General features: G+C 46.2%; 3 protein-coding genes across 11 annotated transcripts in view; all 3 read left to right on the top strand.

Annotated features, from left to right (window-relative positions):
* Positions 1-26,859, top strand: part of ACAP2 (ArfGAP with coiled-coil, ankyrin repeat and PH domains 2) — a 190,530-nt gene that overhangs the window by 94,277 nt on the left and 69,394 nt on the right. The gene's annotated exons all lie outside the window — the stretch shown is intronic.
* On the top strand, positions 5,045-11,303 carry APOD (apolipoprotein D). Its single transcript, XM_069865396.1, has 5 exons — positions 5,045-5,328; positions 6,320-6,473; positions 6,768-6,889; positions 8,655-8,743; positions 10,171-11,303. The coding sequence occupies exons 1-5, from the start codon at positions 5,249-5,251 to the stop codon at positions 10,404-10,406; spliced, it is 681 nt and encodes a 226-aa protein (XP_069721497.1). The 5' UTR covers positions 5,045-5,248; the 3' UTR covers positions 10,407-11,303.
* On the top strand, positions 12,506-25,432 carry PPP1R2 (protein phosphatase 1 regulatory inhibitor subunit 2). Of its 5 annotated transcripts, none has more exons than XR_011338143.1 (8): positions 12,506-12,696; positions 16,972-17,079; positions 17,548-17,628; positions 17,928-18,031; positions 19,266-19,445; positions 20,696-20,896; positions 22,417-22,467; positions 23,977-25,432. XR_011338143.1 is itself a non-coding variant. In XM_069865395.1 (7 exons), the coding sequence occupies exons 1-6, from the start codon at positions 12,536-12,538 to the stop codon at positions 22,419-22,421; spliced, it is 639 nt and encodes a 212-aa protein (XP_069721496.1). In that variant the 5' UTR covers positions 12,506-12,535; the 3' UTR covers positions 22,422-22,467; positions 23,977-25,432. The 5 variants fall into 5 exon arrangements, 2 of the variants coding, with proteins under 2 accessions (XP_069721496.1, XP_069721495.1); XR_011338144.1 differs by having other exon boundaries at positions 22,341-22,467; XR_011338145.1 differs by lacking the exon at positions 20,696-20,896 and having other exon boundaries at positions 22,341-22,467.

Genomic DNA, 26,859 nt, shown 5'->3' with positions numbered 1-26,859 from the left:
AGCAAGCACCGGGGTGCCTGTTTGGGCTTGGCTCAGCAGGGTGCAGGTGCACCTGTGTGAGGGGGAGCAGCAGCCAGCGGTCACTGCCAAGGCTGTGAGAGTTTGGTACGGGACTGTGGGATCTGCTCCCACATCCCTGGAGAAATCCTACTCTGCCTTCTCCCACTGCGCTCTTCCTTGCTCTTCTCAGCGCCTGCCCAGCCCAGTCCCCAGCGTGTGCTGTGGTGTCCCAGCAGCACAATAAATAAAAAGAAACATTCACTTTAGCAGTGTAAGGCTGACCACGGTGCAGGGTATTTTTGGGACATACTGAAAAGCCAGGACTAAATACACTGCTTGAATTCTGTTTTTATGGTGAGCACATCCACAAGGGTGAGATGCCTCCAGGCCAAAGCTTTGTCGCTGGTTCAGCTCCAGTTCTGCAGTGTAGTTCTGTCTGTGGAGACTTGCCTGCTGTTTCTTTTGTACATCTTTGGCTTTGTTTTGCTTTGGCCTGTTTTGTTTTTTCACTTTCAGAAAAGTAGTGATACCTCTTGCTTCTCTTTCCAGGAACTTGGACATTGGCAGCCGTGCCAAGCAGGTTAGGCAGCCTTCCCTGGAGCACAGCAGAACCAGTGCTGGTCCTGCACAACAGGGTTGTGCCTTAAGTAATAATATCTTTTTTAGTTTTCCCACTTCTTAAATCTCTTCCTTTGGTTTCTTGTGTTTTGAATACACAATTGGATAATTTCCAGGGTGGAGAGGTACTCACTGATTGTATATACAGGGATCACATCTTTAGTGCACTTGCCTTGGGCCGAGTTCCCATTTTCCAGAGGCCAGTTCACGCTTCCAGAGTCTGTCTGTTCCCTTTAGGTCATAACATACTTTGAAATTTCACACCATTTTGCATTAACTGATTTCAAAGTACTTTCTGCCACTCCTAGAAACAGAGGAAAATTCCCACCTGCCTTCCCTTCCTCTGTCTTGTCTCCTGCAAGTTCATTTCTGTTTCTATATACGTCTCCACTTGCCTGGCCAGCCCAAAGTCCCATTTCCTTTAAAGAAGGGAGAAAAATGACAAAAATTAACTTGAAGGAGAAAAGACAGAGAAAGAGAAGGCATCTCTTGAGTCAGGAAGAGCTATTAATACAAACAACATCATCTCTGTGGCAGGAATCTCAGGATTCCCAGAGTTTCCTTGGTCCCGGGATATGATGCCCCAGCACTGCAGATCATAGAATCATAGGATCCTAGACTCATAGAATGGTTTGAGTTGGAAGAGACCATAAAGATCACGTAATTCCAACCTGCTGCCATGTGCAGGGACGCCTCCCACTGGATCAGGCTGCTCAAGGCCCCATCCAACCTGGCCTTGAACACCTCCAGGGATGGGGCAGCCACAGCTCCCCTGGGCACATCCACAGGGCGTCCCCCAGGGAGGCTGCAGCACAAGGGCTTCAAAGGCAGCAGGCCTGAAGGCAAAAACTACTCGTGCAAAGTAGTGCAAATTGCCATGACCATGGCAGTGCCCCAGCCCCTGTGTTTGGGTTGCTCAGACACCATCTGGAGATTAAATCTTCCCTACGGGGACAGGCAGGGAGCCCTGGACTAGCGGCTCCCGAGACTGGAGGTGGTGTTGTCCTATAAGCAAAGGGTATGCCTGACACTCCTGGTCTCTGCAGTGTCTCCATCACAGGATTTGCCAACGTGAGAGCCTGGGCAGTTTCTAGGCTGTCCTAAGTGATGTCAAGGCTTAGACCAGATCTCATCACAGAGTTGAGGTGAAGGTGTCACTCTGGCTGCTTTCCTATCCCATGGCATGTGCAAAGCTGCTGGAGGCTTCTCTGTTGCTGCTGAAATCCCAGCTAGGGGACACAGCATGGTAATACAGCCTTTCCCTGGGGAGCCAGGAGCTGATTTCATGGTGACCTGGTGTGTGCAATGGGACAATCTCACTTCTGCACTAAGCCAGGTTACCTGCGGGCAGAGCCTTGCGGGCAGCGTGGTGCTGCCCTGCCCCAGCCCTCTGGCTGAGTTTTTCCTGCAGCTTCAACTTATTCTATCAAGGGGTTTTCTTTGCTAGCAGAACTCACTGTTGTTGCCTCCTCTCCCTTGGACCTCATCTTTGCAACAGACAACTGGGTAACATGAGAAAATCCCAGCTGATGTGGCTCATCCGTACAGGCCCCAAACATGGTTCTGCTTGACACAATGGTGCCCAGCGCTGCCTCACCCCGTGCACGCCTTGTCTGTGCTCCACATGCAGCGCCGCCTCACCTGCCCACTCCAGCCGTGCTGCGTAGCTTGTGCCACCTCACCTCGTGTTCGCTTCGCACCCACTTCTGCCTCCCCGTGTGCACACGCCGCCCACCCACCCATCCTCACCCACTGCTGTGTCCTCCAACCCCTGCCCCGTTTCACCCCACGTGCTGTGCACGCGCCCTGAACGCCTGCCTTGCAGTTAGCTCATCACCCAGAAATGTGGGGGAGGCTTCATTCTTGCGTGAAGCATTCAGAGCGTGTCTGGTGCCCCCTCTTTGCCCTGGTTTCCCCCACCCCAGATCTCCTCCTTCCTGTCCTCCCACCCCTGCTCCAGCTTCCTGCCCTTTGATGTGCCTCCCCTCCTTCGCTCTAGGGCACGAACTGCTTACCAGGTGGAGATGACTTCTCCCCACCCCACAATTAGGTGCAATTACAAGGTTATGCTTTTCCCTGAATCCTTGCTCTGGTGTTCACTGAAGGTGGATGGGCTCAGGGCAGGGTCCTGGTCCAGGTTAATGACAAGTGGGACATGGAGCAGGGCTCTGCTCTCTGCTGGCAGGTGGTGCAAGTGAGTGCTGAAGGTGGGGTGACAGGAGGATCCTGGCAGTACTGGGGACAGGGTGGGCACTGAACATGTCCTTGCCTGGTGGCCTGAGCAGGGACTCATCTGCAGAAGCCCAAGCCTGCTCCAATCCAACACAAGAGCAGCCGATACCCGAGTGCTTCCTGCTGTGGTCAGACAGAGCCCAGAAATGTGCCCCTGGGGAAGGCGCAGCCAGCACATGCACGGAGACGGGTCCCAGCAGCCAGCAGCAAGCTCAACTGTCAGCTCCCATCATCTGTGCTCCAAGATCTGTGCTCCCTCGGCACTACGGGATGCCCCTTGGTTGGCAGCAGGCAAGCAGAGGAGCGAGAAGCAGGGGTCCGTGCACTGCAGCCCCGTATCTTCAGCAGGTGCTGCCTTCATCTGGAGGTGGGACCCCTGTGTCTCTTACCAAGACACAGGTTTGCTTCCACCGATGATGTTGCTGACTGCAAGGGAGCTAGTGGCTACACAAAAGCCCACCCCACGTGCTGTCCCCACTCTTACTGGGGCTCAGGAAGTGTCAGCTCTTGGTGGCTCCTAGCCCCTTACCACTTCCTGGCCATGTCCCAGGTGACTGCATATTCATGCCGCAGGTGTCATGGAGCATGTCTGGGTGAATGCCTTGTTGCTCTGGTGTGACCTTAGCCACAGCGTACTGGGGGCCAAAACTGCAGTGCCTGGCCACGTGGGCACAGCGCTAGCAGTTCCAGGACAGCAGGACAGCCCTTGGGTGCTGGGTAGTGCCTGGAGGTCAGAGAGAGCATGGGCCACAGGAGGGTGAAAGGTTCCAGCAGAGCTGCTCAATCCAAGGGCAAATGGTGCCCTCATCGCCAAGGAGTCCTCACCTCATCCTGCAGGAGAATGCTCCATGTGCAGATGTGGATACGTGCACAGATGCACCTCCATGTGCTTGCCCTCAAACCCAAATGCTCTGCTGTGGCCAAGACTGGCTGTTCTGCAGTGCCTTGCAGCCAAGGCAGGAGCCAAGCTCAGGAGAAAAACTGAGCTTGCTGGTTTGCTGTGTGTGGGATCCCAGATCTGCAGTGCACTATGGCATGGCAGCACTTGTACTGCTCAGATCAGGGTGTCTGTCCAAGGTTTTTCTGGTTTCTAATCCATTTGTGTCACAAGATATGCAGATGAACATGGGACTTGCAGAGGATCTGCAGGACTCCTCTAACTTTGACATGGGGAGTCAGAGCAACCCCATCAGGGACACACACGTAGTGGCCGCCAGACCACTGGGTGCAGGCAGAAACAACCCCTGTGTGTTTCTCTGCCCCATGCCAAGTCCTGCCAGCAGGACCATGGAGCGGGTACTCCCCATAAGCTCTTCACCCCAGCTGGCACTGAAGAGTCTGTGTTGGATGAGCCACACTCAGCTGTGACAGCCATCGAAGCCTGGGGACACCTCGGCTGTGGCTGTTTCACAGAATCGCAGAATCGTGCAGTTTGGAAAAGACCTGTAAGCTCATGGAGTCCAACCATAAACCTAACTCTTCCAAGTCCACCAGGCACACCTCAGCAACATAAGCCTGGTAAGGGATGGGGGAAAGCTATTAGGGGCTCTCGGAACGGCATTTAGGCATCCAGGGACTCTAGATGCGTGTGCACACTTGTGTGAGTAAGGCATGCAGTGCAGCATGTAAAAACACACCTAGAGAGAAAGTCTCAGTGGAGATTGGATTAAAAGAAAATGTAATTAAACACAGAGAGCATCCTGTCTGTTATTCCGCTCTCCTTGCATAACTCTTGGGACTGGCTGCCTTCACAGATGGCTGCTCTGCTGTCAAAGTCATTTGCTGGGCACTTGTTGGAAAAACTGCCAGGTCAGCACAGAACTGATTGCCCAGGTATCTCTCCTTGCAGTGAGATTTAAAAGTCTAGAGGAAAAATTGCTGAGAGTTCTTGCAGCTCCCGAGAGGAGCCTGAGATACCTTCTGCTACTTAATCCTCCCCAGGTACTCCTGTGAGTGATTGTGATGGGGACGAGGACATTGCTGTGGCCTGGAGGGTCTCCAGGGCTCGAGTGGTCCCTGGCACAGGAGGCTGCACACCCCCCAGGAGCACAGCAAGGTTGCTGCTGGGCCAGAGGGAGCGGGTTGGGAGCTGCTGCTGTCCTCAGCCCCTCTCAAGGCTGCAGCACTTCTCCCCTTCCCCTGCTGTTTGCACCAGGGTCCGAGGCTTTTGTTGGCGGCTGGAGCACAGAGAGCTCTGCAGCTGTGGAGAGATGCACAGACATGTGGGATGCCCTTGTTTGCCTGGGTGAGCAGCCAAGTTTCAGCCCATCTCCAGCTTCGTACCAGCTGCAGATCTAAAGCAGCTGACTGCCCTGCCAAAAAAACAAAACACGTCGAGGACCAGGGAGTGGCTTTTGCTAATGCTGAATAATGATGATCCCAGCACGCCTATAAAACAATGAGGAGCAGAGCTCACCACAGAGCTGTTTCCTTCAGCCCTGGTCCTCCGCAGAGCATCACTCCACCTCACCAGCCAAGGTATGTTTCTGAACTAAGAGATACAAAATGGGAGCTGCGTTTCTGGTCGTAGCGGGGGCCTGTGCTCTGCAGCAGGGGACACACTGGGCTTTTCCTTTACACTAGGGGAAAATGCTAGTGCTGCCCTTGGGGAGGAGTTTCTGGCCAAGGAAGCAGAGCAGCCTCCTGCTGCGGGGTCTGTAGGTGCCAATTTGGCCCAGCAGAGCCCGAAGCACATTGGCAGCATCCTGGCTCCAGGGGCTGCTTGGGGCTGAGCAGCACAGCTCCTGCCTGCTCTGCCACTGGGGACCCTGTAGCAGAGAGGGTGTCACATCATGCCTGTGGGGCACAGGGCTGTGCTGTGTCTTCTCCCTCCTCACAGCATGTCTTTTGGGAAGTTAATTCATATTTTATTTGGGTCTCCACCAACTTCCTCACCCTGCAGTGCTGTGTCCATCCCAATACATGAAGACACAGTGTGCTGTCCCCACACCTGTCTTGCAGGGCCAGGCATCCCTGGCATATGTGGGGATGTCCCACTCACCCAGCGGGCATCTGCTGTGGTGTACACGCTCACTTCTGTGCCCCAGGGCCCTGGCTCTGCCCCGGCTCTGGGGCACGTTCCTTCTGCTCCAGCATTTTATAGCAAACATCTCTGCATTTTCCCCTTGCCTCAGCTTTGCACAAATGACAATGGTCCTGAGTGTCCTTGGGCATTTGCCACCCCTGCATCTTGCTAGTTGTCAGGTGCGAGTGATGGGTACAAGTGCTTTCACCGGGCACTGCCTCATTTCCTGCAGAGTTGCTGGGCACACCCTGAGCACAGGCAGGCTTGAACCTGGTTTGGGCCAGGGACTTACCTTGCACTGTCCCTCTGTGCTCTTCTCATGATCCTTATCTCCTTGCTGTGCCCTCAAGGTGCCCTGTTTCAGACCTCCAGTCTTCCTTGCTGTATTTCATGCAAATTTCTGCTCCAGGGAGGCCTCAGCTCAGCTCTTTTCCTCCTCCCCAGGTCCATTTTCCACCTGCATCCCGGCACAGCCATGCTGGGTATAGCAGTGAGGTTCTCAGTCCTGCTTGGCCTCCTCGGCGTTGGGAAAGGCCAGATGTTTCACATGGGACCGTGCCCAGATCCATCAGTCCAAGAAGACTTCGATATCAACAAGGTATGAAGAGCTTTCTCTAAATGCGACAGCAGGTAGAGAGTTAGGCTAAGGGGGAATGGGAGCAACAGCAAACTGCCTGGGTGTGGGCAGGGGGTTCAGCAGGTCTGGTCTTAATGCCTTGTGCTAGAGCTGCCAGTATGGGTCTGCAGCCCTGCTGACCCCCACAGCCTCCTATGCCTCAGAGATGGGGGTCTGGATGAACTGAGCAGGTGGAACCATGCCAGCAAATGAGACGGGATGCTCTGCCTTAGCCCTCCGGTGCTAAAAGCTTCTCTCTGGACTTTCTTTCCTTAGTATTTGGGAAAATGGTATGAGATAGAGAAGCTGCCATCAAGTTTTGAGAAAGGAAGATGCATCCAGGCAAACTACTCGCTGAGGGAGAATGGGAAGTTCAAGGTGATCAACAAGGAGCTGCTGTAAGTGTTTGCATCCTCACTATAGCACTCTCGTCACCTCTCTTGCTGTTCTGGGTGGTCGTTTTTCTCCAAATTGCTTATTTCTGGGTTTAGAGGTGCTGAGGAAGGCGTCCTGTGTTTACAATAACTCTGCTGGGATAACAGGCTTCGCTGCTGTTACAGTAGAGATGTAGGTCTCTGGTTTCTGCTGGTGCTTCCCTGGGGCTCACCAGGTATCGATCTTGTTGTTCAAGGTGAATAGTAAGAAAACAGAACAAATGCACGTAGTTATTGTGGTGTGAAATAGTGCAGGTCTCCCCGTGAGTGGTCTCTGATTCCCAGAGATGTCTGAGAAGTTGGATTCCCTGGGACCCGTCCTATGAGGGGGTTACAGGGCTGGTTATGGGATGCCAGCCACCAACTTGGGCTCCTGTGTTTTGACAGGTGCTCTGTGCTCCTCTCTGCTCCAGAGAAGGGACATGTTGAAAAAGAACAGGGAAGGTGAAGCACACAGGTCATTTTTAACTGCAGCAAATATTTGTCACCCTTTTCCTGGAGCATTTACCTTGCACTGGTAGTAACTGCTGTGTAAGGGGATCAGTGGATGTTGCCCATTTAAATCAGTGAGCAAAATGAATGCACTGGTTGTTCCCTTTATTATTCTTGATAGTGTACAATTGTTCAGAGCCCTCCTGGCTTTTTGCAAGGACCGATGCAGATATTTACTCATCTGTTTCCATCACCAGCCCCGGCTGTCGCTGGGTGCTGTTCTGACTGGCTGAATGAATGAGAAGGAGCGAGCGGCGAATGCAGCACTGTCCCCTGCACTCCCTGGCATGGCCTGCGGACTTTGTTCTGGCTCACAATAACAACAACGCAGCAACACATCCCTTGTGTCTGGCAGAGACCTGCGTCCATGTCACTCACTGACCACCCAGCGCTGTCTCTGCAGCTCAACTGCTAGGGCAGCTCTTGGCAAACAGCTGGACATTTATTTGCACCTGCATTAATCTGCAGGAGATGAATCTGACCATTGGCATCACCACTGCAGCAGCTCAGGACCCTGAAATATTAGGAATATTTTTGGATCTGGTGTGCACTGTATATGACTTCAGCATCATCCCCTTGACCTCTGCTGCTGCCTCTTTGGGTGTTTCTTTTTCACAGGCAAATGTGAAACTTTCCTGCCTCACAGGCAGCGTTCAGGTCTTGAGGCATCTGGAGAAAAATGCAATTGTAAGATGGGCAGCTCGAATTGCGGGGCTTGCTGCCAGTGGGGCAATGCTCCAAACCACCAGCAACACAAACCCTGACTCACCAAGCAGGGATGGGTAATTTGTCTGTGGAGGAATGTGCCATGACCTGGAAGAAAGGGGATTAAACAGATGTGAACACATTTTCCACAATTAGCAGGAGTTGATCTGCTCTGTGGCACATGCAAGATCAGTGCTGGGATTGTCCTACCCTGTGCAGGGGTATTCCTCTCCCTCTTCTCTGTCACCATCCCCACGGCACTGGGAGAGAGGCACCCTGAGGTGCTGGAGTGGTTTAACTGGGGACAGCATTTGCCCCTCTGTGCCTGGCTCGGGACCTGGTGTGCCCTGGGCACTGCTGAGACTGTCCCTAGGGGCGAGCTGTTCCTGCGGGGCCACTGTGGTTAGCTGGTGTGTTTCAGTTGCTTCTTGGCAGGTGGATGCATTCAGGAGGACTGATTTAGTGGAAACAAAACCCCCTGTGATTTCAAACTCACTTGATTTTATTTCTCATCTTGTCATTCTCCTCTTAGTTCCAGTGGCAAAGTCAATGAAATTGAAGGAGAAATCATGCACATGGATGTAAAGGAGCCAGCCAAGATGGGCGTCCGCTTTAACTGGTGTAAGTGTGTGGCTGGGAAGTCAGTGTGTGCTGTGGTCCAGGCATCACGGGAGAGCAGCGCCTGCACGCAGGAGGCACCACTGCCGTGTCATCAGTACAAAATTAGCAAAGCAAGAGGGAAACTTGCCTGGTAACTTCACAATGGGGTAATGGTGAAAGGTTAGGACAACGTGACCAGCAGGCAGTGATCTGGTGATCTTTATACTCTAGTTACAGCAACAGCTGTAACGGTGGGAGACCACTCTGCACCAGCTGATCTCAAAGCAGTAAAGATTGGTAGCATTACTTCCTCCAGGTTGTGTTAGAGATGGGGAGAGGGAGTGGGGAAGGTGAGGAGGGCAGTCCCACAGCTGCTGCAAGAGCCAGGAATAGACTTGTTTTCCTGAACACAGCGGTATAGCTACTAGACCACTCTGACTCTGTTTACAAGTGCCTTTTAATAACCATTAATAATATGGGTTTGTTTGCTTTTTATTCCCTTCTAAAGTAACACACGACAGGGGCCTGCTGCGGCGTAGCACGTTTTGTTCACGTTGCACGGTGCTTTCCTTTGTCCTTAGCAACACTCGGAAAGAGAACATAAGTGTCCCCTTGGCTGCCTTTTTATTCTGCTCCCTCACACCTTTTCCTCGGCTGTTTCATAGCTTTCACACACAGGGGTTATTTGTAGAAATGGGTGGAGCAGTGATACTTGGAAATGAGATACAATTATTGTTTATGAACAGCAAGACTTAACTATGCACTGCTAAGGCATTGCCTGCAGCTATTTTGACTGCAGAGTGTGCAACCCTAACCATCCTCACCCAGAGAAGAGCACCTGGCACTCATAAGTGCCTTGGAAATAAATTCCAGGGCACTTCAGCCTGCCTGCTGGAGCCATCCCTGCTTTCTGCCTGATGGTTTGAAGCTGGAGCAGCTGTCCCTCATCAGCCTGATGGGGAACAGAATATTGTCTGGGTGCTGGTGATGGTGCAATGGACTCGGCCACGGTGATTCCCAGGACCTGGGCTCCAGCTGGGTCCATGAGGCAGGGCACCCTGGGGCAGTGGGTAGGGAATGGTGGGGAGGGAAGCGGTGGTGGTTTGTGCTCCTCAGATCACTGCTGTCGGCTCCCAAGGCCTACAGCTCCTTCCCACCAGCAAGCACCCTCACGTGGGTTTGAGCTGGGCTGGCTTTCAGAGGCCTAGATGAGCTGTTCAGGTCCTAGTATTAACTTTCCAGCAAGACCTTCCTAGTCTGTGCTTTATGGCTTTCTTGAGTCCCTCTGGAGAAAACAAGGAGTCCTAACAGGCTTTTATAAATTTCAGTTCCCTTTACCGATCGCAATTATGTGGCTGAGGAGCAGCACTGGGAGCTGTGGCTCTAGTGTTGCAAAGAAGTTCAGAGTTGGTTACCCATGGTGTTCACGGTGCTCTTCTTTCTCCTAGTCATGCCTTCTGCCCCGTACTGGGTCATCTCCACCGACTATGAAAATTACTCACTGGTTTACTCCTGCACTAACATCCTCTGGCTCTTCCACGTTGACTACGCCTGGATTTTATCAAGAGCTCCTGAGATGCACCCAGAAACTGTGGAGCACCTGAAGAGTGTTCTCAAGTCCTACAAGATTGACACAGATAAAATGATGTCCACGGATCAACTTAACTGCCCTGCTGAGATGTAACTCCTGGCATGCAATGACACAGCGCCAAACCAGCACTGAACTTTTTTGCTTTCTTTATTATCCATTAGAATTTCTCTATGTAACAGAGAAATGTAATAATCCTTTCACTAATGGTAGTTTGCCAGCCTTGAGTTACTCCTTGCTGTTGTTCCCTCTGTCGCTCTCCACCCTTTTCCATCTCACTCTGACATTCTTAGAGTAACTGACTGACTGAAAGCTTATGGGTGAAGAAAAGAAACCCTGAAATGCAGACATGAAGCTCTGCTGTTGCTGCGAGTCCTCCAGTGTGTGGATGCAAAAGGGTACGAGACGTGATGTGAAAGTATTAGTCCTCGGGGAAAACATTTCATCATGTGCCCCCGGATTTGTTTCCCACTTGACACTTCTGGGTCTGTTAGGAGTCTACAGAGTCTGAGGCACATTGTGGGCACTGCCTTCCCAGCAGCAACACCAACACGCTGGGCGGGGGAGTCAATCCTGCAGCCCGACAACTGAAACTGGGAGTCTTTCATGTTTTCTGGTGCAGGCCTGTAGGTGTATGTCACCGCTAAGCCAGCAAACCTCCTCACTAGACATCAGACTTGGCCCTTTGTCTAGGAATGTCCAGAAATTTGGCATGACCCCCACCCCCGGTGCCTGCCTGGGACCTGCCTCAAGCGAGGCTGGTCCTGCACTCCCAAGGGGTTAGCTCTGAGAGTACCGCCAAGCAGGCAGAAAAAGAGGGGGCTGCTCCCTTGTCTTCTCCTCCTGAGGCTTTTCCCTCAACACCGAGAGACGTCTGGTTCTGCCTGACCTCCCGCTCGCTGCTTCTGTACATGCCGAGCGCCTGCTGGCACCGCATCTGCCCTGGCCGGTGTTCACCAGGCGCCACGACAACTCCGCTTGACTAGCATCGATGCAACTCATTAAAAAATTAAATCAAAATATCTGCTTCGGGGCGTTTGTACCTTCCCAGCTGCAGAACCGTTTGGAGTGGGTTGGGGGCTCAGTGTGCGGCCCCAGCAGAGCACAAACCCAACCACCGCGCCTCGGGGAAAAACACCTCGTGGAAAGAGATGCTGGGCACGGGCAACAGCTGCCCAGGGAGGGGGTTGAGTCACCTTCCCTGGAGGGGTTTAAGGGACAGGTGGGCGAGGCGCTGAGGGCCATGGGTTAGTGATTGATAGGAATGGTTGGACTCGATGATCTTTGGCCTTTAACAAGGCCAAATGCCAGGTCCTGCACTTGGGGCACAACAAGGCTGTGCAGTGCTACAGACTAGGAGAAGTCTGTCTAGAAAGCTGCCTGGAGGAGAGGGACCTGGGGGTGTTGGTTGACAGTGACTGAACATGAGCCAGCAGGGGCCCAGGTGGCCAAGAAGGCCAATGGCATCTTGGCTTGGATCAGAAACAGCGTGACCAGCAGGTCCAGGGAGGTTCTTCTCCCTCTGTACTCGGCACTGGTGAGACCGCTCCTCGAATCCTGTGTTCAGTTCTGGGCCCCTCACCACAAGAAGGATGTTGAGGCTCTGGAGAGAGTCCAGAGAAGAGCAATGAAGCTGTTGAGGGGGCTGGAGAGCAGGTCTTACGAGGAACGGCTGAGAGAGCTGGGGGTGTTTAGCCTGGAGAAGAGGAGGCTGAGGGGAGACCTCATTGCTCCCTACAACTACCTGAAAGGAGGTTGTAGAGAGGAGGGAGCTGGGCTCTTCTCCCAAGTGACAGAGGACAGGACAAGAGGAAATGGCCTCAAACTCCACCAGGGGAGACTTAGGCTGGACATTAGGAAAAAATATTTCACAGAAAGGGTCATTGGGCACTGGCAGAGGCTGCCCAGGGAGGTGGTTGAGTCACCTTCCCTGGAGGTGTTTAAGGCACAGGTGGACGAGGTGCTGAGGGGCATGGTTTAGTGATTGATAGGAATGGTTGGACTCGATGATCCGGTGGGTCTCTTCCAACCTGGTTATTCTGTGATTCTGTGATTCTATGATCTGATGGGTCTTTTCCAACCTGGCGATTCTGTGATTCTATGAAAATGTTAAATCCTGCCGGGCTCTCACCGCGGGGCCTCCGGCCGCCAGGGGGCGCGCGGGGCGGCGCAGCGCGGGGCGGGGCCGGGCAGGGCAGGAAGGGCGGAAGCGCGCGCGGGCGGCCATGGAGGCGCCGTCGGTGGCGGCCGCCTCGGCGTCGGGCGCGGCGGGGCGCGGGCCCATCAAAGGCATCCTGAAGAAGGGCGGCGGCGGCAAGATATCGACGGGGGGAGAGGCCCCGGGGGCGCGGCGGGCCAGCCCGGCCCGCGAGGAGGACGAGCACGGGTGAGGAGCGGGGCGGTAACGGAGCGCGGGGGCGCTCAGGGCAGGGTCGGTGTGAGGGGAGCGGTGCCGTGAGCCTCGGGGAGAGCGTGGGACCGGGGCGGTGCCGGAATGAGAGGAACGGAGGGACCGCGGTCGTGGCTCTGGCCCCGGGAGTCGCGTAGCAGCCTAAAGAGCTGGTGCGATTCATTGCTCCTTGTGAAATACCAGCAGAAGCAGCGCTGTCTTTAAACGCTTGCTCAGAGTGGCCAGCGGAAGGGTCTCTCAGCTGCTGTAAGGACAGTTTACAAAATATGCTTTGCTGTAGATGTATTTTCGGTCCTCTCCTCGAAGCCAGCTTCTTTCTCTGTAACCAGTGTGTCCCAGGAGAGGGGGCATCTCCTGGGTTGAAACATAAGTAAGATGTTTTCTCAGTTGTTCAACGTTTATCTGTAAGGATCTCCTACTTGGGAATAAGCATTGGCTGTGTGGTTTGTATTTGGAATGACAGGAAAATCTTACTCTAGTTTTAACACGCTGCGTTAGTCCAAATATGCAAGAAGTGGGCTTTAGTCGGCCTGGTTGCGCTGCCCTTGACCAGTAATAGTTCTTGCTCTTTTTCTGATGTTAGCAGCCAGGATGTGCTGCCTAACGTTGCTCCGAGACTCCATCACCAGGGTTTGGTCTGAACTCTTTATAAAATTGCTTTTGATAGTTTACTTCATTTGGCCCTCGCTCAGTATTGCAAGGAGAGAAATAATGATAAGATAAAATAAAATGGATGTGCACAAGGTGCTGAGGGGCATGGTTTAGTGATTGATAGGAATGGTTGGACTCGATGATCCGGTGGGTCTCTTACAACCTGGTGGTTCTATGATTCTATGATTCTATTTTTTTTTTATTATTACATTATAGTATTCTGTTTCTCTTTGCTAAGTCATGAATAGAGTCTGAAGTCCTACAGCAAGGTAGGAATGAAAAGTTTTTGGTTTGTTCTGTTGCCTGTGTTAGCTGCTCCTGCTTTCCAGAGAGAAATTATTGCAACTGAAGGACTGAGATGATGTTTTTGAAGAAGGTGAATGTAAGTACCATGTGCTACGCAAATGTTGTGATTTCTTTCCTGTTCTCTAGCGTGGATGTAGTATAGCACAAAGTGGTTGCTACCGCACCAGCCATGAAATAAAACTGGCAATTGTTGGCTTCTTTTTATTTTCCCACAGTCATTTTTTATGCTGTCTTTGACAACCGATCAGAAATTAGAGTACAATCTGGTGAGCTGAGAGTCTGGTATATTGGTTACGGTACAGAGTAATTTCTTGCGAAGCGGTTAAGTGGGCAGCAGTCCAGTTATGTTTCCTCTTTCCTTATGGAGTCAATAAAGATGATTAGATTAATTCTGAAATTGCGTTGCGAGATTGTCTAAACTTGGCAGGCTGCATTAGAAGATTTCATGGAAAGATCAATATAGGATATTTAAAGCTGGTTTTTGCGCAGGTGTTACTTTTGGTTGGCAACGCTTCGTTAAATCAGGCTTACTTCTGACTTTTGTACTTAAAAGAATGATAAGCAGTGATTTGCCTTGAATATTAAAAATCAGTTTAAAATACAGGTTTCTGTTTTCTTTGTGCACCTCCATCAGCAGCCTCTCTGCTTATTTCTAATATTGAAATTCAGATCTGAATACCTTTAAAAACAGATGCAGATGAAAGAGCTCATTGTGTCAGCTGTCATCTTCTAAAGCACCGTGTTCAGTAGAGCTGTTCCTTATTTGCATCATTGTTGACCTCGCACTGTTGTTAGTGATGGTAAAAGGCTTTGGAAAACTTCTTTGATGGAAATATGATGCAAGAGGGAAGCTTGTGAAATTGGGAACGTCACTGGAAGTGCATCCTAAGAACTGAGGTCGTGATTTAATGGTGGATACACTCTTGGCTTTCCTGGTATACAGTATTTTTTTGCCTTACGGCTCTTGTAAGAGCCTGTGATTTTTCAAAGCTGATTTTCCTAAGGAAGATTAGGTTTCATGTGGCTGTCTGAAGGGATGTCAGCCAGCATTTTCCCATGATGATCCTAAGTTCTGTCAGTAATGCTGTGCTGTTCAGGCATGCCTAAGCATGTTAAATTGGTGGCAATTGAGGAAACGGGTGTTTTTAGAGCACTTAGTCATTCTCCTGTGATGGCTTTTTACATGGAGGGGTGAAATGACGTGTGTCTGTTTGCCACTAATGCTAACTTTTTTCCTAGCTGAATTCAAAGTTGTGCTCTGGGAGATGTTCCGGGGACAAGTCTCTTAATGTTGGAATCCGAGTTTAAAGGAATAAGTGCAAGAAAGCTAAACCACGAAGATCTTCCTTAGTTTTGTGTTTGTGTTACTGGATTGGTAGTTGTGGGCTGTCTCGCTTTGAGAGCTGTGTGCGCCAAAGAGATGCTTCTAAGATTGCCTTTATTATTGTTAGGTATCAAGTTGTGAGCCCAGGCAATAAACCTTGATGTCCTCTGGGCGAGCGCCGTGAGCATAAAGCTTGTGATGGGAGTTTCTCCCATCTGTCATATTTCCTTTTGAACTAAGCACCCTCTTTATGGGGGCTGTGTACCATTGTTTGACTGCTATGGCTAATGAAAACTCTCATGCTCTCACTATGTAACCTTATGATTGTCTTATGTTAGTCATCGAGGAACTTTTAAGCAGGTGTTTAGCTGATATTTAGCTGGTGATTTTTTGACTCCTAAACAGATAGGTTTGAATAACTAGAGCTCCTGCTTTGTCATCATGAAGCTCATGACTCTCCACCCTGCCAGCACAGGCAGTCTGACTCACGTGTTGTCCGCTTAGGTTGCAGTCTTTGTGTTACAGTTTGAACAAAATGATTAAATAGGTCTGAAATCTCAAACTCGAGAGTTTGGCATTGGGTACAATATGTTCAGGGGATTAAGTTCACTTAATTCGTATTAATTTCTGGGGTTTGAGTCTGTGGCGTGTAGGATTCGGCATGAGCTCCATCTTTTTTTTTTTTATCCCTTTTAGTTTTTTTTTCTCGTTGTATTCTGCATTGCTCTCTGTAAATAAAAAAATTCAGTTTGTGGTTGGAATTTTGCTTTATCAGTTTTGTTTTGGTGATGGCATCCTGCTTAAAAGTAGTTGTGTTATTGAAATGGAATGTATTTTCCAAGCTTATTATTGGAATGGTCTGTGTTTAAATAAGAGTAGGTAAGTTACAGCCCTTCAGCCAACTGCCCCCTTGCCCCCCAGAAAACCCAACAACCCCGAACCCAACAATGTCCTGTAGCATTTATTTCCTTAAGTAATAATTTGCATACTTCAGGAGTATGCTAATGCATAATGTAATCTCAAATAGTGTAATTATTTTACTATTCTGAAGTTAAATTTCTTGGATTAGTCTAAGGGAAAGACCACCTTGTCTGAAGCTTGCAATAACCTTTTTAGAGACCATGTGGAACCTGGTAGGTTCTGTTGATTAAACTTTTCTGTGGCTTTTAGATCAGCAGAGAGGCGATTCTTTCTCTGGCTGCAAGGCAGGTGCTTTCCTTGTGGCTTATGTATTTTGTCAGTCTGAGTGGGCTTTTGTTTACACAAAGATACATTAAAAATATATACACATATCTATAAATAGACATTTTATGGTTAACTGAGGAAATTCTAAATAATGTGACATCATTGGTGCCTACCTGTGTAAAATGTGAAACTCCCTCGGCTTAATTACAGTGGTGAATCAGTTCTGTTTTATGCTTCCACTTTAGGATGACAAAAGCCATATTAATAACCAGCTTGTTCAGTGCTATTTATTTTACAGCAGGAATCCTTGTTGGTTTGTACTGTTTATGCAACAGTTTCACTAATAATCGTAGGAGCTCCCCAGGCAGAGGTGAGGGGGAAATTACTTGTTTTTGTTGAAGTGTTGCTGATTGTAATAAGAGGAAGAATGGTTTTACAGTAACTTGTAATGGCAGCAAACAATTAATGGGACAGTGATTAAACAAGATAAGTCTCAACTCTTTTGAGAAAATGTATGTGTGTATATGTATAAGAATACATTTATAGATCACCTAGTTTATTGAGCTATTGTGAATTGTTAGGGAAATTGAGTTGCGCTGATAACTTAACTAAAGTATGTGTAGAGCAGTGTTTAATAGCTGTACTTTGGACATGCCTGTGTGTCATAACAGTGTTCTTTGTGTGTAGCATTTAGTAGAGGTCAAAAGACGTTCTAAACATTCCTTTTCTGTGGCCAAACAGAACTAATTGTCTTTAGAAAATTTAACTTGTTTTTCTTATTTCAGTAAAAAGTCCCAGAAGTGGGATGAAATGAACATCATAGCTACCTACCACCCAGCAGGCAAAGATTATGGCTTGATGAAAATAGATGAACCAAGTACTCCTTATCACAGGTAGGCTTCCTAAGCTGATAGTAAATCATAATAGTTGTACAGCAAAGTTGACTTTATGGATGGTGTAGTATTTACTAGAGCTGATTATCTGACAGACTGTGCAATACTATTGGATATACGCAACATATTCAGCTTTACCAAGCTGCTAAATAAAGACCTATAGCTATCAAGGGGAACTGTCAAAAAGGACAAAGTCAATTTTAGAAGATCTCTGTCTGGCAAGCTTTAGTCTTTGAGCGGAATAAGTAAGTTTGACTTTTAAAGATTTTAGGTTTTTTTTCAGTTAACATCTGTGTATTAGAATATAAAGTTGTCATTCATATCAATATTTAAGTTAGTTTGGAAAGTTTTTAAGGTATTAAAGGAGTCTTTTAACTGAGTGTTGTAAGGTTTAGACAGTTTTATCAGGAAAATGTTAAACAGCAAATTATTTATAAAGTTTATTTGTTTTGTTGTTTGCCTTCGAAGCATGGTGGGAGAGGATGATGAGGATGCAGTGAGCGATTCAGAATCAAATGAGCCCTTAAAAGCAGATGTGTTAAGTAAAAAGTAAGTATTGTCTTGGAGAATTGACTAAATGTTATGATAATTTTCTGTTTTCTGGAGTAGTTTTCTTTGTGGAAAGGTGTTGCTGTTTTCCCTAGAAGTCCAATTTTTGCTGTTGTCAAATTAAGTAGGTTTTGCTGTTTGATAATGCCACTAGTACTTGAAACCTCTTACGGGTTGTTAGCACACATAAATATGGCAAAAGTAGTGAACAAAGCTCTTAAGAGTGTTCTGAAATGTCATCTATTTTAAATAGTAAGTAACTTGCTGCTTCAGCATTTTGTATTTCATGTATTATGTAGACTGGCAGCTGCAGCTGAAGGTAAAGGACCCAAGATTATTGCAAGGCTAGAGGAAAGCAGTGAGGAGGAGGAAGAGGATGAAGAACTAACACCTGAAGAACGAGGTAGGAATAATTTATTTTCTTTGCTTTGTTTTTGTTTTCTACAAGTAGTTTCAGTTTTTCAGTCAGAAATAGTTGGGAAGGAAAAATACTACCTAAGAGAGATGCCATTTGAAAATGGAGGTGTATGGTCTTTGGCAGGTAAGTAAGAGATTGAATAAATATGTTGTTTGTAACTGGGAGTGTTTGGTTTGGTATCTACACACAAAGAGGTGTTTGCTGTTACTGGCTGCCCCTGTATGGAAGCTTTAAGTGTTGGTATTGCTCTTGGACAACCTAGATTTCTCAAATAAGAAACTTCTAGTTTCAGGGGAAAGGAGTTCCACTCAACCTGAACGTATTTCAGGTAGACTTAACAATTCAACGAGTACCCCTGCGATTAGGATGCTACTAATTGCTTGCAAATATACAGATGATATTTCTGTTGCTTTCAAAGCAGCCGGTAGATGGATCCAGCAGGAAATCTGCATTTAAGCCGAAGCAAATTGCAACTTCAACAGAGATGTTTTGTGTTACCTTGGACTGGGGAAATTTTGAGGAAACAATCAAACAATAATACTTCTAAAGTTTTTGGCTTGTGTTCTTTAGCTGTTGCTTCTCATCTTTCCTAAGCTTTCCTCCAGCTTTCAGTGTGTAACCTTACTATTCTAAAGGAAGTAAAAAAAACCAGTGTTGGGGCTGCCAATAAGCAAAGTTTAATTGAATTATAATGCATTTACTGCTGGACCTGCTAATGTTTAATATATAGAACAAAGTTAGGTTTTGGGCCATGGGGAAAGTGGAAAATATTTCCCTCTCCGTGTAGTAAATATATCTCACAACTGGCCTTTGGTAGCTAGCCAGGGGTCACGTTGGACATCTGCAAAAGTTGTTCTGTCCCACCAGTATGTTTCGCTTTGTCCTTTACTTAGAGACAAGGCTTGTGAAATGTTTGAATTTCTTATGCTGCTACTAGGTGCTTCACTGGGTTCAGATGTGCTCTTGCTTGCAGACGGGTTCTTTTACAAGTGCTGCAGGCTTTCCAGTCCATTAATTACTGGCATTTTTGTAAATCAGACCATTTAAAATAATTTTCTACTGCTCAAAAGTAATTGCAGTTCAGCGATTGCTTAATCATGTAAACAATGGACTTTCAAGGTAGCAATAAGATTGACTTAGGAAGCAGTGGGTGTCTCTCTGAAGAGGAAATAACATTTTAAAAAGGAAGAAAGAGGTATTTGCATTTGTTTGTCCACAGAGAAAAAGAAACAGTTTGAAATGAAGAGAAAAATGCACTATAATGAAGGACGAAACATCAAACTAGCAAGACAGCTTATTGCAAAGGAACTGCATGGTGAAGAAGAGGATGATGATGAAGATGAAGAGATGCATGATGCTGCAGATGTAGAAACAATGAATACAGAAGCTGCTGAACATGGTGAGCTACTAATTATCAAAAATAATAAAAAATCATGTTTAACTACTGGTGATCCTTCTGCCTTTTGGGAAATGGATACACACAAGTGTGAGAATGAATAGGAAGGGAACAGTCTGTGTGTAACGTTCACTGTGCAGTACTCCTTGCTGGCTTGTTGATTTGTAACACGGTACCAAAACCGTCAGCACAGTGGAATAGCACATGGGCTTTTGTTTGTTGTGGCACAAGAGAAAAGCAAACACCTCTGCTTCTTACTAATTCCCCAGCATTACAAACTCTTAGTAGCAAAGTCACCAGCATCCTTTTTTAAAGGAAGAGTTGTACAGAATTCTTAAAGCTGTGGCCACCTGGGAGAGCCTGGCCTTTTGTTGTAGTTCAGTTCTCATTCTGCTCCCAAACCATCCTGTAGGCAGCAAGGGGAAACTAGCAGGAATGCTGCCTCCCTGATAAAATGAGTGTGTATCACTTCCTAAGTAAAAATTTCTCTCTGTTGTACTGTCATGTAAACCTGCTGTTAGGACTTGAGTACACACTTGTCCTTAAGCAGTAATGCTCATTTCTATAGGATGGAATAAGGCCCTGAGCTTTGCTTTTAGCACAGCTGCTGGAAGATGGTCTGGGACTTTTAGGTGGGAGCTTTTTCTGGAACCTGCTTCAGGACTGTTCCCTGATAGGTAACTCATAAAATGATAGAGGCTGACACCTGCCCTTTCATATTTAATCTTCTCCCTGGGTGAAAAGGGCAGACTGTATAATAAGTGTCTTAAAATTTTGTGGTGGCCGTCTGGTGAATTATTAAAGCTCTGTACCTCTCCGTGTAATGGAACTTCAAACAAGTTTTTGACATTAAAAAAAAGACATCTCTTTCTTATGAGATGAGTAGTAATGAAGTGTGTAAGTCTCATTGATCTGTTGCTTGGCCAAGCTATGAGGCATAAGCACAGTCTGCAGACTTGGGAAGATGCTGCATGGATTTAACTTGGTTTACACTTGCTTTTCACAACTGTGTGAACTGGAACTCCTCTAAAACTAGTTCAAATTCCACACAATAAAAAGGTGATTTGCAAAGTTGCGTGGTTTTAAGTTCTGTGGCTTGGATGTTTTAGTCCTGTTATTACAGGATGACTGATGCCTTAATAGCTCTGAAAGGGTCATTTGGTATGTGCCTGAGACCCACTAATGGAGTGACTTTATCCAGTAACTCCAATATACGCCTTATAATGGCTATTTACCAGAACTTCACTCTCCAGGGGAACGGAGGGCTCCAGTAAGCATGACCTTTCTCCGTGGCTTGAAGCTGCCATCTCTCTGCTCTCTGCTGTAAAACGGAGGCAACTCCGCTCCCCAGCTGCATTCGCCAGTGGAAGGAAGGCACACTTGCAGCATTTTTCCATCTCTGTTGTTGAAGTCCATTCCACCTTGCTTCATAACCAGCTTCAGAGCCACAACTGGTAATTACCAATTTTAGACTGCTCACGGCCAGTAGATTCCATAAATTTGTTTCCCAGTTCATCAGCCCGTTAGCTAACTGGTTCACCTCTGCACCGTGACATATAGAAATACTGTCCGTTAACTTGATGTAGTTCTCAGGTCTTAAGTTACGTTTTGTATCATTCTGCTTAACAAACTTCGTTTCGTTATCTCCTAATCTGTGTCAACTATCATAGCTTTTGGTGTCTGTACTTGATCAGCTGTCCTGAGGTTAAGTACAGGTCTGACTTTTGTGACAGCTTGTGCATTGAATGCCCTTGAACTGATCTGTGTGATTCTTTGTGGCAGGGTTGATCAAAAGATGGAGGAATACGTTCAAAACTGTTAATAAACCTCTATCATCTGCCACTATCCACGTTTTAAGAAATTCCTACATTGAGATGACAAATGTTCAGCGACATAGCTGTGTCAAAGTAATGTCAAAGCGTTACTGAAATAAATTCTTTGAGATGACTTCTTTATTACCTTTTTATGTGTATTCTGAGAGTACAAAAGGATCTCCTTATAAATGTTATTTAAACAGTTATTAGAGCAACTGAATGTTTCTCAGCTGGTTTTAACACTCGCTACTTGGATTCTTTGCTTGTCCGTGCTTTTGGCCATACCATGCTTTTGCTTATATTAAGCAATTGGGTATTTAAAGCAGTATTTCAGTTTGGTTGTTTGCTTCATGGAAGTGGATCAAAATGCTATTAATATTCTTGTTCCTGAGATTACCTTGTTAGGATTGTAAGTGTGTGGAAGGATTAACTATCTGTATAGCTTTCAAAGAGCTCTTTGACTTCAAATTGTTGTATTTTAAAGTGCCTTCTTACAGAGCAGAAAAGGAAAGTTGTCTTTACTCAATGGATTGGGTGATGCAGGAGCTGATTTTTGTGATAGCTTATTTTAGCTTCACGCTATTAAACTAACAGCTCTGACACTTAACTGCAGAGGAAACATCTGTCTTTTTCTGCATGTGGTGTTGTAGCTACGTTCAGATAATTTCTTCCATTTGACTTAAGTTCTTCTGAAGTTACAGAGATTATCTGGTGATGTGGCTACCACTTACTTTTTATGTCTGAGACTGTCAGTCTGTGTAAGTGAGAGCTGGCATAGTGTCTTTTTATTCTAGTGGAATAATATAACTTCTATAGTACTGATGATCATTCCAGGTAAACATGTGACATAACAGGCATTTCTTAGTGGTCTCATGTGACTCTAGGGCTCCACTGGCTCCTGGGTTGTTTTTCAGGCTATTTGAGGCCCTCTTCTCACTTTTTGAATTTTTTTTTGGCCACAAAGATTCCTTAAAGGTTCTGTGCTTCTCTTATCTGATGCTCCTTTCTACTCCCTAATCCTGTCTGGTTTGTTTGTGAGTAAAACTAACAGTACTCTTGTAATCTCTACACTCTTCTTTTGAAGAATGGGCTTAGGTTTTTAAGAAGGCTTCTGTCAGATACCACCAGGTCTGCTAATGAGTCACGCTTCTTGGTTACAGACTGAGATTTCTTGCGGATTGAGATGAAGATGGCCAGTCCAGTCAGTGATGGTGAGCACTGTTGGTATATTTTTGCCTCTGCCTTCTTTGTGGGCTACTGAGTGCTTTAAGTGGATGGGTCATTTCTTGTCTAGAGTAGCTGTAACTTACCCTGTGCATATGGCTTGTAGCAGCCAAGCTTTTTGGTGGAAAGTTCAGGTTGTAATAGACTGTGTTAGGATTGCTTGCTTCAGCGTTTCAGCCTCTCTGGAGTTTCTCTGGCTGCTCCGTACTTATGACTCCATGAATGGTAAAAATAGGCTTTGCCAGCAAAATAGCGATCTTTGTTCCTCTCCAAAAAAATTCCTTTAAACACTCTTCAAAATCACTAAACAAAAGATTTCTGATGTAGGTAGATTTAAGCATGATGATTTCAATGCAGGCCTTCTGCTACACAAAAGTATCACATTAGGGAGGGTGTGATCTATAGCAGTTCAATCGACAAGCAGTAAAACTATTGTTCTCTCCTTATGGTTCATTTAGCATTCATTGCTTGATAACCCTGCTCAGATACTGCTGATCCCGGTTTAGCTGCCTGCTGACTGGGTGCGCTCCTTTGGCAGATATAGAATACTTTGTGTTTTCTTAACCACAGGGAGCATCACATGGAAGATGACTGGCAGCGTGCACAAATTGGTTCTATGCCGTTCACTTGTTAAATTGTACTACTTAAACTGCACGAGGAAAAGCTTTACTGTGAGGGTGATAGAGCACTGGAACAGGCTGCTCAGAGGTTGTTCAGTCTCCTCCTCTGGAGATATTGGAAAAGCTGCCTGGATATGCACCAGTGCAACCTGCTCCAGTTGAACCTGCTTAGCAGCGGGGTTGAAGGGTTGGACGGGATGACCTCCAGAGGTCCCTTCCAACCCTGACCATTCTGCGATTCTCTTACCAAGTCCAACTTGTGCTGAAACCCAACTGGCCTTTTTTAAAGATGCTTGTCACCTAGATGCGGTTTTCTCTGGTCTTTGCTTTATGCTGCTGAATTTTCAGATGTGCGTTTATATAGCTATAGAGAAAGGCAGTGGGCATTTTAATATGAAAAGCACTAATGAGAAGGAGCTTTCTTTGATTTGTTGTTGTTCTTTTGCTCAAAACCACGAATTTAATGACTTCCTGAAAAATACAACAGACTGTGCTCCTTCGCATATAAGCTTGTTTAAAATGTGTCATCTGGAATTGAAATTTGACCTGAAAAGTACCATGCTTGCTTGTGTTTCAGGAACCTCATATGTTAGTTCTGCAAATTGATCTCTCTCAACTCCTGGGTTAAATCCTCCCAGTGGTGAGCAGTCAGTGCTTGCTGTGTTTGGTGTTAGCTATTTCTTAAGAACATGAAGGTGAAATAACTATTTTGGAAGCTTCTGTGGTCTCAAACTAAAAACTTGTAGGCTGCTAAAATGTGTTTTCCACATTACCTTTAAAGAAGCAAGGAAAAATTCAGGAGGATTTTGTGTATGTTTTGAAAATATTCAATGAGTGTGAAGAATTATTTATTTTTTTGTGGTCTTTCTTACGCAGCACATGCTACTCGTGACCAGCTGGAAAGTAGAGCACACAGCATAGAAGACATCTGTCCAGAACTGTAACTGCTTGTCAAAGACACAAATATAAACATCGCTTTGTGATTTTTGCAATTAAGGCTCTTACATATTGAGAAGCATATCAGTTACAATGTTGTATTGCCAAGAATTTTAATTTTAGACTTGTCCATTAGGCAGAAAAAAACTGTCTAATTGATTTATTCTTGTGCCTAGTATTTCATGGAGAATACTGCTTCATAATCTGTTCAACCACAATGGCGTTCCCTGTATGTATTATGCTGATGAACTTGCCTAATGTACTGTTATTCTTCATGCTTTGAAACAGACAGTATCTTTTGGTTTTTCACTATTTATTTGACTGTGTTCTAGGGGTGATATCTCTTGTGGAAAGGTTTGGGATTCAAGCATATATCACGGTACAGCATATATCAGACTGACATGCGGGCTATTTAACAGATGTGTTAAGCAGTTTAAAAAGGGATTATTTAAATCTTACAACCTTTTTGTAAAATGTTGACTTGTTTATCTAGATTTCAGCACGTTATTACATGTACTTTCCCAGTCTTTAGAAGAACAGCTGTATCTTTTTAAGAGTGGCGTTTGGAATAGGTTTTTGACTAAGGCAGTACTAATGGCTGGTGGAGGGAATGTTTTTACACTGGAAATTTGCTAACTTAAACTTTGTATTTAGCCGTCATTCTTTATTCCATGGAGACTGGACGTTTTGTAGAGCCGTCTGGTTTATCATGAGAACATAGAAGCTCCCTCCAACTTTTCTCTTAAAACCACATCCACCGTCACTCCTCTGGCTCTTTTTTTCAAAGTTTTGGTCCTTTCCAATTGCATGAAAAGTGCTTGTGCTACCAGCACCTTAGGGAAAACACCCAAGCATGACCAAATCTACATCAGGACTGTGAAGATGAGCTGAGTTTAGGCTCCTGCTGTTCTTCATATGAAGACAACTGATGATAATCTTCTGTCCGTTTTGGGGTTGGTAACCTGTGTACTGAAAACCACTGGTCTAAATCTTCCTATATCCATTGCAACTTAGAGCAGCTGCTTTTGTAGAATGAAGGCTGTTTGAAAGAATAGAAAGGAAACTGCCTAATGCAAGTACTTGGTTACAGTATAGTTGTACAGCCCATGTAAAGACGGATTCTGAACCTCCAAATCATTGTGAACAACTTCCCACTCGATGGAATTTGACTGGTGAATGTTTTAGTATGCAGAGTAGTTCCTGGGTTTTATTACACAAATGAAGTATACACTTACGCTTTAGTTTGATTATGGAATACAGTGTATATCTTAATTTTGATCTGACTTTGATATGTTTAAAAAATCCATATTATTATATGGATCTATTTTAAAATGTCTTTTTGTCCACTGTATATGTGAAGTTTGAATAAAGGAATGAAAGTTATTTTACAGTTATATCCATTTTCAAGTGTGAGCTTTCATGAAATCCCAGAGAGATTGAGAGTAAGGCAATAGGATACTGTCCTTTGAAAGATTTATACAGAAACAATCCATTAGAATGGATGCATTGCCAAAGATACCTGTGAGTTGTGCTAACTGGGTGTTGCAGTGTGCTTTTCCCAACTATTTCCTCTCCTGTGTAGGTAATAAGAGTTGGCAGTTGTGGGATATCTAGTCCTCTAAGGGCCTGAATTGGGAGTAGTAGTGTCTTTTCAGAAGGAAGAGTTGAACTTTGGATTCAATCCAGTGTGTTGATGCCAATTTTTTTCCAATATGGAGAATGCTGTTTCTTCTTGAATTAAGCATGGTCACTTCTAGAGAATAAATAGGCCCAAAGACGAAGCATTTAGATACTTCTGACTCCTAAGGTCACTTACTGTAGCATTAAATTTGGCTCCCAAGCACAGGATTTCAAGAAGTTTGCACCCCTTCTATACCAGCTTGTGGTGTTCAGACTGTTGGAACGTCTGCACTGACTTGTACTGCAGCCCGGCCTGTCTGCCCCAGCAGGGCTCGCAGCGCTCGGCAGAGCCGCGTTGTTTTCAGGTTGGAGCACGAATGGGTCAAGATTTGACCAGTTGGTAACGCAGGTGTCTTCTGTGATGCTGTTAAACAGATCGCTTGTACTTTGTGGTAAGTACTAGTAGGTACTTTGTACCCACAGTTAAAGCTAAATCCCTCAGAAGCAGCTCTTGTATGAGCTTATGTCCTGCTCCCCTTCCTTCCACGCTTTCAGTGTCCAAGATCTCCTCATTTTGGTGTTCAGTGGGGTACTTTGATAACCTAAAATCCCTGCAGAGCATTTTGTTAAACAAACAAAACCCCCCTTTGTTAACTTCTAGTAAAGACCTTCCCTGGAATAGCTTCCAAAATCCTGGATGGAATAGTTGTGTAGCTTTGAGGGAGGTACAGTAGATGTAAATCCATTTTACCTCAGAATGTATAGTAGGTACCTTCATCAATCACATGATTGTGAGCTGTCTGTGTGGTCTCTCTCTTTCTGTGCCACCAAACCCCCAAGTTTCATGTAGATGAGCTTTTGGAACTTTGACTGCTTTAAGCAGTGGGTTTTCTTCAAGGTCTTGTTCTCATCTCTGTTCTCTTCAATGCTAGCAAAAATTCTGTTATTGCTTCTTCATCTCAGTCACCTGGAGTGCAACGCGATGTACCCAACACTGCTTTTAATGGCAAGTCTGGTTTGCTTGATTTTATCCAGGCTTACACCTTCATGGTTTTAAAAAGCTAAAGTAGGCAAGTTTACTTTACAGTGACTAGAGATGCTTTATATTGCTTTTTTTTGTTGTTTTTTTTTTACAAAGGGGTGCATGATTTCCTTCTGCTGTGGAAATATCAATTATAGTTTATCCCTCAAGGGGGATGAGAG

Source organism: Phaenicophaeus curvirostris, chromosome 10, assembly GCF_032191515.1.
Source record: "Phaenicophaeus curvirostris isolate KB17595 chromosome 10, BPBGC_Pcur_1.0, whole genome shotgun sequence".
Classification (NCBI taxonomy): Eukaryota; Metazoa; Chordata; class Aves; order Cuculiformes; family Cuculidae; genus Phaenicophaeus; species Phaenicophaeus curvirostris.
Note: the sequence above shows the minus strand (reverse complement) of the source record. Positions and strands in the feature narration are given on the sequence as shown.

Excerpts from the sequence above, each read along its gene's own strand:
- PPP1R2 (XM_069865394.1), top strand. The coding sequence starts at position 12,536 with ATGGAGGCGCCGTCGGTGGCGGCCGCCTCGGCGTCGGGCGCGGCGGGG. Across the intron at positions 12,697-16,971 it reads CGCGAGGAGGACGAGCACGG|TAAAAAGTCCCAGAAGTGGG; the intron begins GTGAGGAGCGGG and ends TTCTTATTTCAG. Across the intron at positions 17,080-17,547 it reads CCAAGTACTCCTTATCACAG|CATGGTGGGAGAGGATGATG; the intron begins GTAGGCTTCCTA and ends TTGCCTTCGAAG.
- APOD (XM_069865396.1), top strand. The coding sequence starts at position 5,249 with ATGAGGAGCAGAGCTCACCACAGAGCTGTTTCCTTCAGCCCTGGTCCT. Across the intron at positions 5,329-6,319 it reads ACTCCACCTCACCAGCCAAG|GTCCATTTTCCACCTGCATC; the intron begins GTATGTTTCTGA and ends CCTCCTCCCCAG. Across the intron at positions 8,744-10,170 it reads GGGCGTCCGCTTTAACTGGT|TCATGCCTTCTGCCCCGTAC; the intron begins GTAAGTGTGTGG and ends TCTTTCTCCTAG.